Here is a 20,358-nt window from a genome sequence, read left to right as displayed (position 1 = left end):
CTGGGCAGGGCGGGGGCGGGTGGCTGCCGCGGATCCGGCCCGCTACCTCCGCAGCTCGGTGGCCTCCCATTGGCCGCGACGCGGGCGGGAGGCTAGGGAGGAGGGAGGCGGGAGCGAGGGCGGCGGCGGCGGCGGGAGGGGACCGGGAGGCCCGGGCGGCGCGTGCGGCCAGGCGGGAGAGCGGCTGCAGCTCGCCCGGGGCGCGCCAGTGGAGACCCTTCGCGGTGCGCGCGAGTGGCGAGGAGCAGGCGGCCGGGGCCGAGGCGCGCGGGTGGCGAGAAGCACGGCCACCGCAGCCCCCCCCCCCCCAGCGTCCTCCCGCTTCGTGACACCCCTCCCGCGGCCGCAGACTGAGAACAGTCTCCAAGTGGCCGGGAAACAGGGAAGGGGACGCCGCGGAGGCCTGGCCAGCGGGACCGTCGCCCTTTGTGGGTGCAACGCGCACGGCCGCGAGCGCCCTTCCCCGGAGGCGCTCTATCCCCGGAAGCTTTGTCGCACCGCTCGGCCCCAGCGAGGACGCCCAGGGAAGGGAAAAGCGGGGGCTCGAAAGCTCGCGTGGGGGGAGCAGCTGAGAGCGCCACCCGCCCAGCCGCCACCTCCGTATCCTCCATCCGCCGCATCTCCTGGGCTGCCTCCGCACTCTCGGCCGGAGCCCAGCCGCCTGCGCTGCGGCCCGCACACACGCACACGCGTGCACACACACCACACACACACACACACACACACACACTCACACACACTGCTGGGCGCGCACGCACGCCCGCCCTTCTCCCCGCCCCCTCCCCAGCTCCTTGATCTCCCGTCTCTTTTATTACTCCTGGTGCGAGTCCGGCGGACTCCGAGGCCCGCTATTTGTTACCAGCTCGCTCTCATTGGCGGGGAGCGCAGAGCAGCGGAGAAGGGGGTGGGGAGGGGAGGGGAAGGGAAGGGGTGGCCACTGCCCGGAGCCTTCTCCGCGCTGCTGTTGGTGCTGCTGCCGCCGCTGCCGCCGCCGCCTCCGGCTCCTCGCTCGGCCCCTCTCCGCCTCCATGTGCCGGATAGCGGGAGCGCCGCGGACCCTGCTGCCGCTTCTGGCGGCCTTGCTTCAGGTAAGCGGAGGTCCCGGGTGGGTCGGGCTGCGAGCGGGGTGGGGCGTGCGGCGCCGGGTCCCTTTGTTCCCCGCGCCGCTGCGGGGCCGGGCTGAGCACCCGGGAAGGGAGGTGCCACACGGTGCGGCCGAGAAACTGCACGGGCTTGAAGCTCGGGCCGGACTCCCGGGCCAGGCTCCCTGGCCAGCTGCTCTACCGCGCCTTCTCCGGCGAGCCTCGGTCACAGGGTCTCCTTGGCTTCGCCTTTGGGTCAAGGCGAGCTCGAGGGATGTCCCCAAGCAGCAGAAGGATGAGGCAGAAGAACTCCTAGGTTTTGTAGTTTTCTGTGCTTCTCGCCCCCTCATATTGTACTTTAATCCGATTTTTTTTGTTTGTTTTGTTTTTTCCTTCAGGGAGGGGTCGCGAGTTTGTACTAGGATTCTCACTCTGGTGTCTTAGTTACAGGACTTGCCTCCACCCCACCCCGCTCCAGTACCCGCGCGCCTCCTGGTGCGCAGGGGCGCCGCTGTCCTATTGTCTTCATCCCAGCTCAGAGTAGCCTTCTGGCCTTTGAATTCTCTTGCTCTGGCAATATTCTATTGTCGGTCCCACTTGGAAAGCAAGTCTGGTCCCCTGCCACAAAGAGCGTCGGCCGGCGGGCGCTTCAGCACGCTCATGGTCCCGGATCCTTGGTTAGACCTGGCGAGAAGTCCCCATTACTTGCCCATACACATATGTATATATTCCTTTCCCTGTACGGTAGCCTCTGTCCTACGTGAGTCCTGGGGACGCTGTTGCCTGGAGCCACCCTCACTTTTCCCCATCTCGGGAGAGCGCCAGCGAGCCTTTTCATTTGACTACTTTGGGGCTTGGCGACGGCTGGAAGCACCTGCTCCACGCAGGTCCCGAGTTCTCTTGCCACTCAGCGACGCGGGACCCCAGCCCAACTTTCCCGAGTCTTCCGGGCCAAGCATGTTCCTACCCCAGTCCGGGTCTTCTGCGGCTCTCATTGGCCACACCACACAGCTCTGGATGAGACCCTGGCCCTGGGCGGGGTCTAAGCGGGGTCCCAGGTCTGTCCCCACGTGCGGTGGGGTCCGGTGGAGGCTGCAGGAGAGGGGTGTGTCCGCCCTCGCTGCGTGGCAAGGAAGCCCGCCCCAGAGTCCCGTGCACACCCCCATCCAGAGAAGAGGGTGGCCTTCAGGGTGGTAGCCCCAAGTGCGGGCGAGGCTCCGAAGGGCCACCCGACAGGCAGTGGAAGCGAGAAATGGGCACAGATGGTGCTGTTCACTCCACTCCCCACTCAGGGCCTTGGCACCCGGGCCGCGGGACTGGAGAGTGTTGCGGTCACCAAGGCAGGACGGGAACAGCACGGGGTCTCTTTCTCCCGCCGCCCTCTAGAGGGGTGTGGGCCGCGCCCGCGTCTAGCCCTGTCCATGGTGCGCGGCGCTGCGTCGTGTGGCCCTGCCCTGCTTGCCTCCGTGCTCTGGGGTCGTGCTCTCCCCAACGTCCTAGGCCTCCCGGGTCCTCTGGTTCCCTTCCCCTTTCTTGGATTTCTCCTTTTGTTCTTCTCCTGCTGGTCTTTCTCTCCCCCTTCCCCCACTCACCAGTTCTCCACCCTCCCCCAAGGCTTTCCTGACTCTGGGATTTCAGAACTATTAGACTAGGCGTTTTTGGCCTCTGCAGTGTTGGAGAGTGGATGGAATTCTTTCTAACTTGGAGGAGACCTGCCAGTCACTTGCTAACAAAAGTACCTCCTGTTATAAAACCGTCCTTTATTCTCCCAGCGCACACTCATTCCTTCACCTCCTGTCATTCCATTTATTGTCTCTTCTTTTTTAAAATGGGCTTTTTGAAAGAGGTTAGACCGCAGGGGAAGAAGAAGAGTTCTGCTTCCAGTATTTGAAGTTAAGGGGAAGACAAGACAAACTTAAGAAACCCTGTGTATGTTGTATTTTCTCTCTCCTTTTTTAAACAAAAGAGATGTCATAAATCAAAAGAGCTCACTTTTCAAAGCAGGATTTTTATACATCACTGAATCCTTTTGCTTCAATGCCAGCTATAGATGATTATTTTGTTAATAACTTTGATGTAAGTGTAATTTCTAATCGAATATTGATCAGTGAAGTTGGGGGCATGTGTTGGTCATTAATGCATGGAGAATCTTTTTCCTTTCACTCTTCTGTCTTGTCTGGTGTGAATTTTGGGTGTTCTTTTTTTCTTTAGGCATCAAAATACCACTCATAAACATTGGCTATCTGCTTAATATTTCCAATGCATGTTATTTCGTATTGCCTTTGTGCTGATGCTGACACTGATAAACCACCATAAAATGGGAGGTTATAACTTTACCACGGAGTGTGCAGCAACCTTACCCTCCACTAGTGCGGTCACACTGAGGAGTTCCGAAAGGTCATTAGAGGCAGGCATTCCAGTTTTGCCTCATGGGTTTTAGGGTTAAGTGCGCCATGCAGATTGTACAACAGAGATCAGCAGTGACTTTGAGCTAAAAGTCGGCTTTGCACTCCAGAACGACACAGATCTATCTGCAAGGTGAACGTGGCTCCTCTGCAGTCATCTGCTATTAAAAGTCTCCGGTTGCTTTTTTCCCCTTTCCAGTGCAGACTAAGCAGCAAGGGTTTTAGAACAGAGAAGGGACAGGCTATTAGTGTGACTACAGAGGAACCTTATCTTTTCAGACCAGTTACATAGCAAGGACTGTGGAGAGAAGTCTACCTTTGGTTCCTCACAGAATAGCATGTTTCTCCTGCCTGGGCTTTATGTAGTTAGGCTTCTATCTAGATTTATGTAATTCTGATTAATTTTACATAACAAGATAGTCACCTTACAAGATTTCCTTTTCTCCTTCATTACAATGGAAGGTGTCAAATTTTTTTACATGAAATGAAACAAGAACATGAAACTTCAGTGGCTGAGGGGTAAAGCATTATTTCACAAAGTTATGATTGGCATTCTTTGTAAAGTACGTCAAACATTATGTAGACTGATTGTTAGGGGGCAAATCAATTTTACTGTTATTACCAACCCAGCAATTAATAGATTAGGAACCTGTTTTGTTTTTCTAGTTCACAATTTAATTGCAGGGGCTGTTGTTCTAATTTAAATGCACTTGATTGCCTTATGTAGAATCAAGGCCAGTACCTTAATGTTGTGAACAGAAATCTAGAATCTTCCTTTGATCTCATGTGGTTTCAACCCTGGATGAAGACTTTAAAAGAGCTGCATGCAATGTGAATATTTCTCACCCACCTATTAGGTGCTGATTTTGCAATGGTTAATTCATATTCAGCACTTAAAAGCTAAGCTTTGTTTCAGGAAGTGGGAAATGCAGGAATCAGTGATGACTTTATGTATAAAATGATTTCTTCTCAGTATTTGATTTTTATGTGCCCTGTTAGGCTGAGTTCTTGTGAAAGTGAGACTCGTTTTCATTGGTATTCATGTTAGACTTCGCTCATCTTAACTTTGCCTTTCTTTGCCTTTTCCTGGGGCACATCAGGTTCTAACAGGAGGAGGTGGTCTATTCCAAATGTCCTGATTGTGATTTGAAGGAAGACCTTCTCTCTCCTAAAATATTCATGGCCATAGTTTTAAAAACACACATGACACACATTTAGGCCTTAATTTCAAGCTCAGATTGCACACAGAGAGTGTGATGTTTTCCTGGAATACTTTCGGGAAAGTCTCTTCTAACCCTCCAAAAGTTCAAGAGGAAATGCATTTTCATTAGTTTATATTTTTACAAAATATTCCTGGAACACATCATATTGGTGACAGTATATTGTACTAAACTGTCCTTGATTTTTTTTTTATTAAAAATTTGCAATCCATAAATCTGTTGTGCCTCATTAAGGTTTGGGGTTATTAATCGCAGAATGTGGAGATTTAAGGCAGTGTTTAATCTCATTTTAAAATGCTGCTGCTGCCTTTTCCTAATCTTAAGTGACTCAAAACCCATCCTGTTTTCAATGGGGAGCTTCTCAAGTTAGAAGAGTGATTTTAAGAGGAAATCAGGGCTGTTATTTAAGAAGTGGGGTGTTTATGTACACACTTCACAGTCTTACCCAAGTTAACATTATTCAAATTTGTTCTTTTGGCTCAAATACAAAAAGTAATCAAGTTTAAGAACTGCTCAGATTTGGCAGAGAATTTTATCAACCATTTAAAAATATGATAGATTTGGAATTTGGATTTGTTTGAATAAGTATTTTATATCTGCCATCAGAACATCTAGAACCTAAGTATTTTCCAAGTAAAGAACTATGAGTTGAAATATAATTTGCACCAAGTTATCATCTGTAACATATATCTCTCTGCTTTTCTACTAGAACTTTATTTTTGCTTTAAGTTTTTTGAAGATAATATCTGTTAATTTGGACAAAAGCAGAGCATTATGTTAACTAAATTAATATTGTATGTTTTAACTAAGCCCAGTCTTACTGGGGAAGAGAATTGCATAAGTTAATACTCTGATAAGATTTATATTCTGTAATACAAAATTGATAGCTTTAGGCTAAGTGGAAAAGGTGAATTCAGAAACCAAATGAGATCTTTTGAAAGATACAAGTTTTAAAATGATAATTTTTATTTTAACAGAGTTTTTTAAAAAAAAAAATTAGATTAGACATAAATCCTGTTTAGTTTCATTTTTCTTTTTAAAAATCAAGGAGTTTCTTTAATCTTTTAAGGATTTTAATATCATTTATTCACTTATCAGTTATTTATTATTTATTTATTGGTGTACATTGGTGGTTTGCCTGCATGTGTGTCTGTGTGAGGGTGTCAAATCCCCTAGTCCTGGAGCTACAGACAGTTGCGAGTGCTGGGAAATGAACCCTGGTCCTCTGGAAGAACCACCAATGCTTTTAATCTCTTCAGTCCCTGCTGCTCAGTTTATTCTTTACTATTCAGGATACTTTCTCACGTGATCTTTCAAATGCACCCACGACATTCTAAGTCCTTAGTCCTTGGGTTGTGTATATGCATATACATACGTACAGAGATGCTGATATATAACATGTATGTATATGTACACACATGTATATATATATCACATATAGAGATCTCATATATAGAAGGGCATTTCCTTCTGTGTTAGGTGCAGTTTGACATCAAGTGACAGTGAGTAGTTTTATTACTTTGTATCAATACTGATTTAAACCATCATGAGGATTATTGTGTCATGTACACATAAGCTACTCATGTGTAGTGTCAAAGGCAAGAGCTTGTGTGGAGATCAGGAAGCCTGGGGATCTAATCTGCTAGATGCAGTCTATTCACTATAAGCTCTTGTGATCTTATTTACCTCAACTCTACTGTCCTGGGCCTGGTTGGGTTGATTGGTTGCTAAGGACTTTTCCACTTTTGTGACTCTCGGAATTGCTTAAAAATCACTTCAACCGTGCTCCATTTTTAATTGTTTGGAAATAAATTTAATTTTAAACCTAAAATGTAAAAATGTTTGGATACTCGGGGGCATTTTTGGGAATTTTCGGGGTTCCCTACTAACAGTGGATTATTCTACAAGGTAGTTTAGCAGGCATTCATACTTTATACTCTTGCCTTTTAAGCTTGAATATCTGATAGCGCCATGCTACTTTAAAGGTAGAAGTGAACTATTTATGAGAGGAAAATAGACTTAAGCAGAAATATGACAAATATTACAGCGATTACTTGTATGTCCTCATTTGCTTTGAGAGAACAGTTTGCTTGAAAACCATTGAACCGAGTGTTAGCCCCAGCATTAAAAACACCGCCCTTGGATTAGAAAGCTCTTGGAGACTAGAAAGCTCTTGGGTTCTTTCTCTGCAGGTTATTCCTGTATTCAAGACACAACCACAATGTGCATGATGCTTGAAGGTAAATATTGAGGCACTTTATTAAAAATGCCTGGATTGTAACTTAGTCTTTCAATATCCTTCAGTAAGAACTAGTTTAATAACTTGTGGTGTAATATAAGGACAGATTTGAGATTTCCTTCTGTGTGGAACAAAATATTTTAGCTTTGCAACTTCGGGATGGTTAAAGTAGTTCAAAGACCTAGAAGAGCTACAGAAGATGCTGTCAAAATAAGCAGCAAGGTTGCAGTTGGGGGTTTCTTGATTAATGATTGACGTTGGAGAGAGATCCCACTCTACTGTGCACAGTGCTACCCTGAGCAGGTGGTCCTGGGTTGTCCTTACAAAGACAACTGAGCGAGCCAAAAGGCAGCATTCTCCATGGCTTCTGCTTCAGTTCCTGCTTGAGGTTCCTGCCTTGAGATCCTGCCCTGACTTCCCTTGTGAAATGGCAGCATAAGCCAAATAAGCCCTTTCCTTCCCAGTCTGGCTTTGTTTCCTGCTTTATCAGATTAACAGGGAGAAAATGATACATCCACGTTGACCTCCTGGTAGGACCATATCGTGCCGAGTTACCTGTGCCTGACAGGTTACACTAGCAGGAACCATTGGGATATTTCTTACATTCTCCTAACTGCTTGAACTTTAAGCATCCCTTTGTTCTGTTGGAGGAGTGGACCCCAAAGTGAGGTGGAAGTCTGGGACTCTAACTGCTTGATTAATAAGTGATTCATCTTGTGTTTTCCAAAGTCCAGTGAGAAAAACTTGTATGTGTTTAAAATGTCTTGAGCTACTTAGAAAGCACCATTGTAACTATGGAATGCTAGAACAGAGCAACTCAGATTTGCAAAGATCTATTCTTAAGGTTTTTACTTATTTGTTTTGTTTTTGTTTTATTTTGTTTTTGTCCATTTTTAATTTTGGAAGAATGGGTTGTTTGCCTACATGTATGTTTGTGAAGACACGTATGTGTGTGCCTGGGACTTAAGGAGGCCAGACAAAGGCATCAGACTTTCTACAACTAGAAATACCGACAATTGTGAGACACCCTGTGGGTGCTGGCTATCAAACTAAGGTCTTCTGGAAGAGCAGTTCCGGAGCTACAAACCACTGAGCCCTCTATCCAGTTCCCTGTGTTCCTTCTCAACAGAATATGCCTGTGTGTGCTAGAAAAGATGAAAGGAAGGGCAGAAGGTTGGAGAAGAGATAGAAAAGAAAGAAAGAGAGACTACTTACTATTGTACTTACCTGCTATTATATACTGAAACTACTGTTTTAACCCTTCCCTGTGGGAAGCTTTAAAATGATTATAAACCTTTTAAACCATGTATCCCTCATGTCCCCCACCTCCTCATTCCCATCTCCTCTCCTCAGAAGAAGTTCTGTAGTGTTTTGATGAATTAAGAAATCATTTCTAACAGAAAGCAAGTTGAAAGATTTATACTTTGAAATATTTATGATTCCAGAGATTCTGGAACGAGAACTGTCGACCAATGAATTCTTTTCATCATTAAGCTAAATTTTGATTTTTTTCCCAGCTTCCTTCTGTTGCTTCAAGTTTTGTACTCTTACTCTTTTGGCTTGCATAGGAGCTGTTACAATTGCCATTTTCTTCTGTCCCACTCTCCAGCCTCTGGGTGTTTCCTAGTGTGCTTCAGACCGCAGAGTGGCTGATAAGCTCCTCTAATATGTCATAGAAGTGCACTGACCAGAGAAAATGGGTGACACCGGGCTTTGCAGTTAACTTGCAAAGTTTCAAAAAAAATTCACATAATACCAAATAGTGTATTTAATATTTTTCAAAGTTAGAAAATTTTATTTCAGAGGTAAGGGACAACTGTATAAAATATTTATGTAACCCTGCAGGAGAGGTGATATTATTCTCCTTTTAGAGGTAAACTCAGGCAAGCATGAGTAGTTTTTCAGAACTTGAGTAAGAACTGTCTATTGTAGAAGGCTGAACTTGACTCAGGCTGGGCCCCTTTTTTTATAACACTGGGACTGAATATCACATTGGAGTATTTCAGTCCTAATGTACGGGATTGATTCTGTTTCCACATTTAGTTTGCACATGTGTACATGGGTGAGGGCATGCGCACGTATGTGTGTGCATGTGTGTATGTGGGGGACAGGCAGGGACCACATGGACACAACCATTGATGCATGTGTGTAAAAGCATGCAGATATGTATGGAGGCCAGAGGACCATATTAGCTATTTTCTCCAGGGATTCTTTACTGTATTACTGATTATTTGAGATAGGGACTGCTGTTAATTCTAGAGCTTGCCGATTTATCTAGTCTGTCTGCCCTCCCAGGCCACCCCGACTTCCTCTACAACACTAGGGTTGTATGGGTGTGGTACATGCTCTTCGTGGGGTTCCAACATAGCTCTTTATATTTGAATGACAAGCACTTTATTGACTGAGTCATCTTCCCATATTATATTCTCTCTATTTAATCTTAGCCTTAAATATTTTGCTCTTCTTTGGCATTTGATGCCAAAATGTGAGGCTTAATTAAGATTTTCATTCTTTTTATATATCGTTTCTGTAGTAAGAAGAAATCTTAGCCAAGTGTCTCATGAGTTATAAAAAGTTTTTTGAGATTGTTGCTGTTCAACAAATAAATGTTAACAAGTACACAAAACATGTTTTTGAGCCAATCTTGGAACGTAACAATATTGCAAAGCCCAGAGATAGACATTCTGGGAAACTATCTTTCTCCTTTATTTTTTTATCATGACCTTAAATCCAAGATACACCTAAATTTTGAGAATGTTTTCATTCTAATGTCATGTGTGTTTCAAACATGCAGATACATGTGGAGGCTGGACACCTCCATTCTAATGGGTAACTTTCCATGTTTGAATACTTTTAATTACATATATATATATATATACATATATATATATATATATATATATATATATGCACACAAATCTCAATGGTGTGGCTCGGACAAGTTCCTGTAAGCATTTTAAAGGGAATATGCTGTTTTCTATTGAGAAAACCTATAAATATTTTACCTGTGAAATGGGCACTTGTGGGTAAATGGAAATACCTGACTTTTCTGTAATCTTCTCTAACCTTCTTTATTTGTTGGTGGGAAGCTATTAAAAAATACCTGAGATAAAGGATTAAAAAGCCGTTAATTTTATTAAGTACAAAAGGAAAGTTATCCAATTCTGATTAATATAAATCGTTAACTTACAATGACCACTTTAATTTTTTGCCTCATGTTGGCTTAACTGGATGACATAAAAACCTTATGTTCATTTCTTATTGTTTTCTGGGCCAGGAAATAAGGAAAAGTATACTTTGTGCAGCAAAATACTGCCCCGAGCTAATAATCCCTGTGGCTCTGTTCTAGAAGGTACTTGAAGCCAGCATTATCAGATTGCCTCTTGATAGCTTGATTCTTTATATGGTATGGAATTTGAAATCCATATTACACACACACACACACACACACACACACACACAAACACTCATATACATGTATACTCTGCTAAATCAATGGTCGTCCACCTTCCTAACGTTGTAACCCTTTAATAAAGTTTCTCATGTTGTGATGAACCCCAACCATAAAACTCTTTCTTGCCAGGTCATATCTGTAAATTTGCTACAGTTATGAATCATAATGTAAATATCTTATAGGCAGGATATGTGACCCTCTGGGGGTCTTGATGAACAGTTGAGAAACATTGTGTAAGTCTTCCTGGGTGGTATGCTGGCTAGAGAGTGCTGGAATAGTAGCAGCAACTGCACTAGTAGTTCCGCTCACAGCCACCCCAATTCTAACTGTCCCCCAGTGGCAACTGTTTGCCTGATAAGAAACAACATAGCTGCTCCTTACTTTTTCTTGTACCTTTTAGAGCACTCGGCTCTGATCTCTTTTACCTTATTATCCTGGACTCAGGATGTCCATGTCCTGGCCCGAGCCACCCCAGTATTTTTATTATTTACATTTAGGACAGCCACAGAAGTACGGAAGTCTCACAAACATAGCTGTAGCAATAGGTCAAGGATGGTAAAAATGGATCACAGACAGCTGATTGTTGCGTTGCAGCGAAAGGGCGTTTAGCGTTTGTGGTGTCAGTCCACTAACACCTTTTGTGGCTCCACTATTTGGATCTCTGTGCCTGTGGTCCTGGTAATCAGTCATGGTCATTGTAGTGGAATATTGTGACTTACGGTTTCCTCTCTGCTTTTCTGAAAAGGAATAGAGAACCAAAGAACCACCCTTCTGAGCACGTTTCCTGCAGAAGCAGATCCTAATCTTTTTAGGGATGGTTCTTAATATCTTCTCCAGGCTTACCAACGACCTACTTTAAGCAAGGCCCTCTGCTCAGTTTTTACGTTCATTTTTGATTTGAAAAAGCTTACACAGAGGGCTTTGTTGTGCCCTACAGGGTTCGTTTTCAGCTGTCCAGAGTGTATTTGGGTGGACTTTAACCTGTGGTGTTTATGTAACTGTGTTTAAAGAGTTGAGCTGACAGGGAGAAACACACCATTCCCAACACCTCCCCACCACCTGTCCTTACCTCTAGCCTAGCCACTCCCTGAGACCTCAAATTATGTCTCTTTTGTTTGGTTGGTTTTGGTCAGGAGGGAAACTCTAATTTAATTTTCTTCTTACAGGTGCAGAGTGGAATTTGAATGTGTAAGTGTAACTGGATGTGCAGCTGTGTCTGTGTGGTACCCAGAGGGTATCCTCAGCTGTCATTCCTTGGGCACTGTGTATCTTGTTTCTTAAGTCAGGGTCTCTCCTTGGCCTTCAACTGATAAAGTGTTCAGAAGCTGGCCAGAGAGTCCCAGGGACCTGCCTGTGTTTTCATCCCGGCCCCAGCATTTCATATACCCTGCTTCTGTTACTCAGTTCTGAGTATCAGATGAAGGCATTCATACTTCCTCATCAGACATTTCACTCACTGAGCTAGCTTACCAGCTCTGTCATTTATTTCATTGTGATAAAAAGATTGCATTCAGCTGGCCGGCAGTGGTAAACGCCTTTAATCCCAGGGCTTGGGAGGCAGAGGCAGGCAGATCTATCTCTGAGTTCCACAACAGCCAGGAATACACAGAGAAGTTTGTCTTTAAAAAAAAAAAAACAAAAATGAACAACTCCCCAAAACCCAGACTCCCCAAAGGGCTCTTTTAACCATAAAAGTAATTATTCACATGCAGTGTGTGCTTCTCTGTCTTCTCTGGTAGGTAAGTAAGAACGTTGCAGACAGAATAGCATAGCCATTGGATTGATTTACAATTCATTTCCATGTAGATGAAGCTGTGATTGCATTTATGAGTTATTTTGTTTAGAAGCCTTCATGATGGATCTGTATTTGAAAGGAGGACAGTGGCATATCTAAGTGTAAGTGCACTCAACAGATTGCTTATAAAATTTTAGGGTGGAAAATAAAGACTTTTTGGAAAATGGCGAGTTTGTTTTTAGTAATTTATTTGTATTGATAGTGAACATTTTCAAGAGTTTAGGTCCTTATCTTCCTAAACCTTGGCACTTCATAATTAAAATGTGTACACATATAACTGTTTCTCTTTGGCTGCTGTGTCAAGATATGTAGTGTCAATATCATAATATCATACTGCACCGGGGCTTATATTCAAGTGCAATATGAAGTAATGTGGTTGTGCTGTTTTTCCAAGATTTACATACACATACACATATTCATAAAGCATACATATGTATGATAATATATTTTTCTTCCTTTGTTGAACCCTCTGGATAGAAGTGCTTTCTTCATTAAATATAAGCTTATACTGAGTTGGTAGCCCTGAGTGGCTCTGTGGCTCAGTGGTTAAGAATGATCAGTCTACATAAGCAACTGGAGCAGGTACGGAGTATCTGTGGCTTCATCACTGAAGAGAGAGCCACCTTGTCCCACCCCTGGGACCTCTGTCCTTAGCCCATAAAGGAGAGTGGGATCCCCTGAGCCCTTTTCACTTCTTTAAATGTTGAAAAGGCAAATCTCGTGTGGGTAACCATAGTGACAGACAGCAAGTGAGCACACAGGCGCTCTCACATCCAGAAGACACTTTCTCAGCCTCCCTCCTCAGTCTGGTGCTCATATTCTTCCCTCAGCCTTGGCCCTTCTCTGTCCCCTATGCCTTGCTGAGGAGAGGGATGTGGCATAGGTGTCATCTTTAAGACCTAGCACTGCAAGTCACTTGTTTTCTGAAGTTTGACCAGTTTTGAGTCTGGCATTATCCGTGCTGAAAAGGAACTTATCTGAGGAGAGCCGAGGGCTGATCTGATCTGTGGGTAATGATAAGTATTTAGAAGAAAATTTGATATCATGTCCGTTTAGCAGACAACAGTAGTTCTGTCGGAGGGAGCTCTCCCTAGCCCTGGGTTACTGTCCGGGTTCACAGCACTAGGCGTGAGATGGCTTTTACAAATCATGCCTTAAATTCAGCCAGAAAGCTGTTGGTTCCCCCACTGCTATAGTACGTGTGGTCATCACAGCATGCCAAGATGGTCATCATTTTTAGCTGGAAGGTTTCACAGTTGGATAAGGCTAACAATGACGTTTCTTCCTCCAGCCGCCTGCACAGTGCCTTGCAGAACCAGCAAAGAGAGCTTTGGGCCATTTCTAGCTTGAATTCTCCATCTGTAACCACAGTATGCTCTGTGTCCTCAGCCATGGGGTTAAACTTAACTATCAAATTCAGGTAGACAGCAAAGGCCAGTTACAATGGATTGCATTGTTCAGGGACCTCTGGGATTTCCCTGGCCAGCAGTTCACGGGGATACATCCATGTCTGATACTGGGGTTGCTATTTAATAACCTATGTATGTCTTCTGGGGTGTGCATTCTTCCTCCCGCAGGGGATACTTGTATCCAAGTTCTTTTTAAAAATAAATTTATATAAGGGCATAGATCTTCATGTGGCTTTTCATACCCTTGGTGCCTTCTTCACTTCCTTTCTGCCCTTCTCATTCCTTTTCCTAACTATATGCCCCCCCACAGTTTTTCTCCTTTCTACCTTCAATGCCTGCATTCTATTACCCTGCCTTCCATAAATCCCTTCTTCCTTCTCCATGGCCCCTTTATAGTTTTCTGACTTCTATAGATATTCCAGGTTAAACACACAAGTGTGAAGACTTGAATTTATAACCTACATTTGAAAGAAAGCAGACTCTCTCTCTCTCTCTCTCTCTCTCTCTCTCTCACACACACACACACACACACACACACACACACGAGAGAGAGAGAGAGAGAGAGAGAGAGAGAGAGAGAGAGAGAGAGAGAGAGAGAGAGAGAGGGATGTGGGAGAACATGAAAGTAAGAGGGAGACCTTTGAAAAGAAGAAAAGTTGCAGAGTGAAAAGAAGGGTGATAGGAAGAATTGAGAGGTAAAAAGGAATAAAATGGATTATATACATGTATAAAACTGACAGAATAGTCAGCAAAGGAGCAAATAAAATATTTGCCAGTGTGGAGTTTCTGGTCAGTCTGCATGAGTGCCCTGGCTCTGACACCCTGTCTAGAGTGGTTTGTCGCTGTGTCATGTGTAAAGTGAAGATAATGAATCCTATTTATCATCAGGTTGCTATCAAGAACACGTGTGTATAAAGAAAGTGCCCTCATGTAGTGAGTACAATTTTAGATCCTTGGCTGAAAATTCTGTGACCTAGTCACAAAATTACAACATTTTATATAATTATAACAACATCGTTATGTTATGCCAACAAAATTAGTCAAGAGAAAATGTAACGATTTGAGTAAGTTTGAACATTTAGTCTGTACATGGCTTCATTGAGTGTTCAGCATTACAGCTGGTTAGTTCGTGACAGTGTATGGGTAGCCTCGCATCAGCTCTCCTAAGACCATGCTTGGAAACCAAAGTGGAAAGGTATATACCGCTTAATCATCTTTTCATTCAGCGTATAGGCTGACAGACTTCCACCATCATTATCAGTAGAGGAGGAATGAGGACAGAGTATGAGTTTCACGGGATTGACTTGGACACCACATCTGGTCAGACAGGAGCCATTCTGCACTCTTTGACAGTTTCTTCCTTCTCCCATTTACTGTTTAAATGACCTGTAATGGATACATACACATAGCTGTATATGCATGTGCAGGTTTATATTGAGACCTACTCAGCTCTTGAATACTTCTAACATGAGAACACAGTAGGGAGACAGCTGAACATCATAAAGTGGTGTTTGTTGATGTCAGCACTGTTCCTGAAAAGAGGAAGACACATTGTTCTCATTATCTGCCCATCATCCATTGGCAGTTACCTACAGAGAATCTTGCTTTGCATTTAAGTGTTATGTCATAATTATAGCTTATTATTTTCCAGTAGTTGATATGTCCCACGTAGGCAAATATTATTATAATACTAGATTGATTCATTGAATTCTCAAAGATATACACTTACTGTATATTACAACACCAGTGTATGATGGTGTCAGTGTTTCTTTTCCTATGTGAAGGGGATTGAATCTTATGCAGGCAGCCTGATGTCGCAGTTTGAATTCCTGAGTTTGATATATATGGCACTCAAGAAAAAAATTTAAAAAACATTGACACCTAATTTTTAATTCATTTGAAGATCATCTTTTCTAAAAGTCTTCTAGAAGATATGGTAAAAGGGAGAGTATATAAGCAGTACATTTATATTTTATACCTTCTTTATTTGTGTGGGGGTGTGGCTGTGCTGGCTTCTAAAACATGCATGTTAGAAGTCAGAGGACCACTTGGGAGAGTAGCTTCTCTTTCACCAGGGGAGTTCAGGTGATCTAACAGAAGAACTTAAACTTGGTAGCAAGTGTCTCTTTCTGCTGAGCTATCTTGCTAGCCTTACTTTAAAAATAAAGCATATAAATATTTTAGTACAACTACTAGCCAGGCTTAGGAAGAATAGCTTCATTATTCCTCAGAAATCTGAACCCATCCCTTCCTTTCCTCCAAATATAAAACTCGTCTGTATGTTTCTAATATTTATTTCTTGCTTTCCCTTATAACTACATCCTCTATAATTCATTCCTTAAACCTGGAGATGTAGCTTTTATATATTATGTACATTGTTTTATCTATCTATCTATCTATCTATCTATCTATCTATCTATCTATCTATCTACCTATCTATCTATCTATGTGTCTATCTATCTATCTAGGTATAGATATATGTACTATGCTATGCACATGTCTTTGCACTGTACTTTCATTTGTAATTTCATTTTCTGCTTATTATGTTAGTGAGATTCGTCCCGTTGACTTTTGTAGCTATAATTTGTTTATTTTCATCAATGCAGATCATTGCATGCTATGAATATGGTACAATTTACTTATTTGGTTTGTGGTTCATGGACCTGAGTGTAATGCTTCTAATTTTTACCCCTGTCAATACTTTTATCCATATCACCTGGGCATGAATGCCAAAGAGACCCCAGGACTGTGTTTTCCAAATGTTAGCTTACCTGAGAATCACTGGATAGCTTACTAGAAACAAACCCCATCGCAAGCTCCGGACTCAGTAAGTCCTCAGCAGATCTTGAGAATTTGTATGTCTAGGAATTTTACCAGCTAATGCAAGAATTTCCAGATGGGTTCACCAAGCAATATACACATTTCTGCCATTTTTTTAAAAGTCCAATTTTAACTTCTAAAAATATGATAGTTTGGGTATTAGCAACTATTTTTCTTATTTTCATTTTTATTTTTCAGTGTTTGATATAGTTGAGTTTGAGAGTGTTTGCAATGAGGGTTGAAGTTCAAAATCTCCCTGTCATTAGGCCTTGGCTCACCTAAGGTTCGTAAGAAAATGTACTTGGCTATCTTTTGGAAGTGGAGTCACTGATTTAATATAATATTTACCGAGTACTTACTGTGTGGGGTGAAGGCCTTTACCTGCATTGTTTCATGCAGCCCTTGTATCATCCCCGAAACCAGTATGTATTTTCTGCACCTACCTTACCAGTTTCAGACAGAGCCTGGCTTAACTGTTGCTCCCAGAGGCTCAGGGGCTTGGATGGAGTTGTGGCTCCTAGGTAACCGCTTCAGGAGTTCTCAGTACATAAGACAGCACACCCACACAAGTGGGATAGAGGTAAGTAAGACTCTTGTGGACTCTGGAGACTTACCACCTGGAGGGGGATTTGAACTTTCAAATGGGGACTTAAGGGATTTCGTTTTCAAAGCAGATTTTCGCTTTTTAAATGGAAAGACCTAAAAGACCAAGGCTGACATGGGACAGGTGACTTTTGAATTAGATATTTGCCACTAATCAAGTCATTCTTGGTGATTTCTAAAATGTTAGTTTTGGGTAAGGTGGTTGGATGATATTTTTTGCAAATTGTTGGTTTGTTGTTTTGATTTTCCTGATACACTATCTTGGGTTCAAACTGAATTCCCACAGTAGCCTGGGGAGGGGGTGAGGTGGGAATTTCTGTTCCTAGTACTTGGTTCCTCCCAAACATTACCCAGTCCTGACTGTCTGGTCTCAACTGTTCGGCCTCACACCAACATGTGACTGACCATGTGACTGACCATGTGACTGATGTGGACTGGGGAATAATGATTTTATTTGGTCTGATTCCACCCTCACCCATCTGACAGTGCTGGGACTGACCTCTCCTTTCTCTACACTGCATTACACCCTCAGCCAAAACATGGAGCTGTATATGTTTACCCTTGATCTTTGAGCATTTGGCAGGATTGCAAGTGTGTAGGTAATTCTGTTGTCCTGGGGAGGACCTAAAATAGTTTTTCTTCATCGGTCTAAAGCCAAATAAGACAAAAGAATCATCAGTTGAAGAAACAAGATACAATTTTTATTACTGATAAAAACTGGGTTGGGAAAGGTGTCTTAAATGGTTCTAATTAGTTATTCATCTGGTTCCATCTTTGACAGGGTGACCTGCTCAGTGGGTGATTTACCCTATAAGTCCAGCAGGATAATGGTATTGGCTCTGATTAGCTATAGGCTGCTCCTCACAGAAAAGAGCTGATTGGGATCTGGAATTTGTGTGTCCAGTTAATTAATCCAAACTTGCCAGAGATGTACAGAGAGCCCACAAATGTTATTGCTGGCAAAGCTCCACTCCATGCAAGTAGGAAATACAGGTTCTAAGCAAATGGTTGCAGATTATATATTGGCCATGGAGCACATGTTTGTAACCTTCCAGTGTGTGTTCCGCCTTAGAGGAAATAGGCATCAGTCAGTTGGCTCTTTCCCCCAGCTCCATTAAGTCTCCGCAGGTCTATGGTTTCACATCTTAGAGTCCCAAGTGGGGTGTGTGGGATGATTGATGTAACCACCTTAGCAGGCTATAGAAAGCAGACGAAGCCATGATCTTGGAGGACTTAGGCCAGGCAGAGCTGTTCCCTAGAGCCAGTCTTTGTATTTCAAAGGCCACAACAGTAAATTTGTGATGTCTGCGGATGCCTGAGCTTGGGCTGGGAAGAAGGTTCAGTTTTGGTTTTCCTTTATGAATGTGAGGCTCTGAACTTCTGATCCGTACTCCATATCCCTTGAACTAAAGAGTTCACAGGTGGAAATAAAGACTCTCCACCATAGAACATACTAGATAAGAAAGAAAGACCAGTCAGTATAAAGTGAGGGGCCTCTGGATAATTCAGAACCATTGGTGAAGGTACTTGAATATCAAAGGTCAATGTTCTGAAGAAGTACCTTGTATGTGTGGGTGACCCATTCGCCTCCCCGTAGTGTGGCATAGTTGCTGAACTTAACCTCCCAATGAAACCTTTCCCAATGGAGCTTAACTACATAGCCAGTACAGTCAGATGGATTCCCTTTGGGTTCCTGGATTGGGGCCCCTAGCACTGTCACCAGTCTCTGGCTCAGCCTGGGAGTGAACAGGCTACCCAGGGATCACATCTTTGCTTCCTGCCACAAAGGTCCCCTTCCCCAGCTGTGGCACTAATTGTGTTTTCTTTGGCTAAAGCAACCTACGTGCAAGGGTAGATTTCTTGTTCCTTTGTAATGGTCATCCTGATCATAGGTTGGGGCTTGGGGCAGACCCTTGGCTTTTTGCCAAGCCCTTGGAATCCAGGTTGTGCCTGCCCTCCATGACCCTGAATGCGGAGAGGAATTTGAGGCAAAGACAGCCAATTCTGTGCAGCTTTCAGTGGGCTGTCATGAATAATTTAAAGTGAGATCCTTGCTAGGACTCTTGCGGTCATTGTCAGTTAAAAATAGCAAATACTGTACTCCTTGCTAGTCTTTAGGTAGAGATATTGAAATATTGTCTCTGTCTGTCTCTGTGTCTCTGCCCCCCCCCCCATGGGAACCTCTGGAAATCCCACACTATCTCAGATCGTTACCAAGGCTGAACTGTAGCAGCATTTGCCCAAGTGTGTAGCATTGTCTAGTCACTGCATCCTGGTCCCTTTGTGAGCCCCCTGGCCTGCTGCCACAGCTGAGGCCCACTGTGTTTGCTGTAGGCCTCCATCTCTCTCAACCACTTTGATGGACCAAGTTGTGGTCACATACAAGATCAAAGGACCATGTGGTTTATGAATTAATGCTTCTTCATCTTGAAAGCCACCTGCCCAAGTATAAAACCCAGCCACTGCATAATCTAATTTACATACCACCAAGTTTAAATGTGTGCAGGATTTGAAAAATGGCCTTTTTACTGAGCCAGAAGGCCAGGTCTCTCATGAATATTTTATCCCAACAGTTGGTTCTTTTCTTTTCTTTTCTATCCTTTTCTTTTCTTTTATTCCTTTCCTTTCTTTTCTTTCTCCTTCCTTCCTTCCTTCCTTCCTTTCTTTTTCTTTCTTTCTATGGTCAGTGTCCCAGTGTAGTTCCCCAAATTTTCAGGTCTTTGAAGTTGCCCAATAAATAGGACCTCTACTCTCTGCTGGATTCTGAACCAAGTGCTGTGTAAACCTGAAGCCTGAGGAATCAGTTGGCAAGACTGGAAAACATCAGCAGGGGTTCCATAAGTGCAGGGTCAGAGGGCATGACCCTGACCCCTGGCCTTGCCTTCTGTGTTTGAACTGAATCATGAAATCCCATGTGCTCCAGTTCTTAATGCTGCAGGGAACCTGTGATCTCCCAGCATGGAAAAGGAGATCACTCCTCTTGTTTTCTGAGGGCTAGTGACTCCCAGGTGGGAGCAGAGGAAGACAGGTTGGGCACCAGCTGCTCAGATTGTTCTTGCATATGCAGCCTTCAGGCAATGCCAGTTCATCCCCCCCCCCCTTGTCCCCGGAGCATCGGTGCACACAGTGTTTAGTTTCAGCACTCTGTGTCAGTTAAAAGATCACTGTGTACTCCAGTGAGCATTTACAATGTGGGCAATATACTCCAGTGTTTACTTTTGAGAAACTAACCTGAGAAAACTGCATGGTACTTATTAATCCATTAAAATAGTCAGCTTATTGTCCATGATCCACAAGTAATAGTATGTTGGAAATGTTGCCTTTATTTTCC

General features: G+C 43.5%; 1 protein-coding gene across 1 annotated transcript in view; it reads left to right on the top strand.

Annotated features, from left to right (window-relative positions):
- Positions 1-1,028: 1,028 nt before the first annotated feature.
- The window catches only part of CDH2 (cadherin 2), a gene marked incomplete at both ends in the record, with an annotated part of 205,978 nt that continues 186,648 nt past the window's right edge, over positions 1,029-20,358 (top strand). The window contains one exon of the mRNA XM_080919693.1: positions 1,029-1,088. Within this exon, the coding sequence (XP_080775819.1) occupies positions 1,029-1,088 (60 nt within the window). The remainder of the gene's footprint in view (positions 1,089-20,358) is intronic.

This window comes from Micromys minutus (assembly GCF_963924665.1).
Source record: "Micromys minutus genome assembly, chromosome: 8".
NCBI lineage: Eukaryota > Metazoa > Chordata > Mammalia > Rodentia > Muridae > Micromys > Micromys minutus.
The sequence above is the reverse complement of the archived record's forward strand: the minus strand, read 5'-3'. Positions and strand labels throughout refer to the sequence as shown.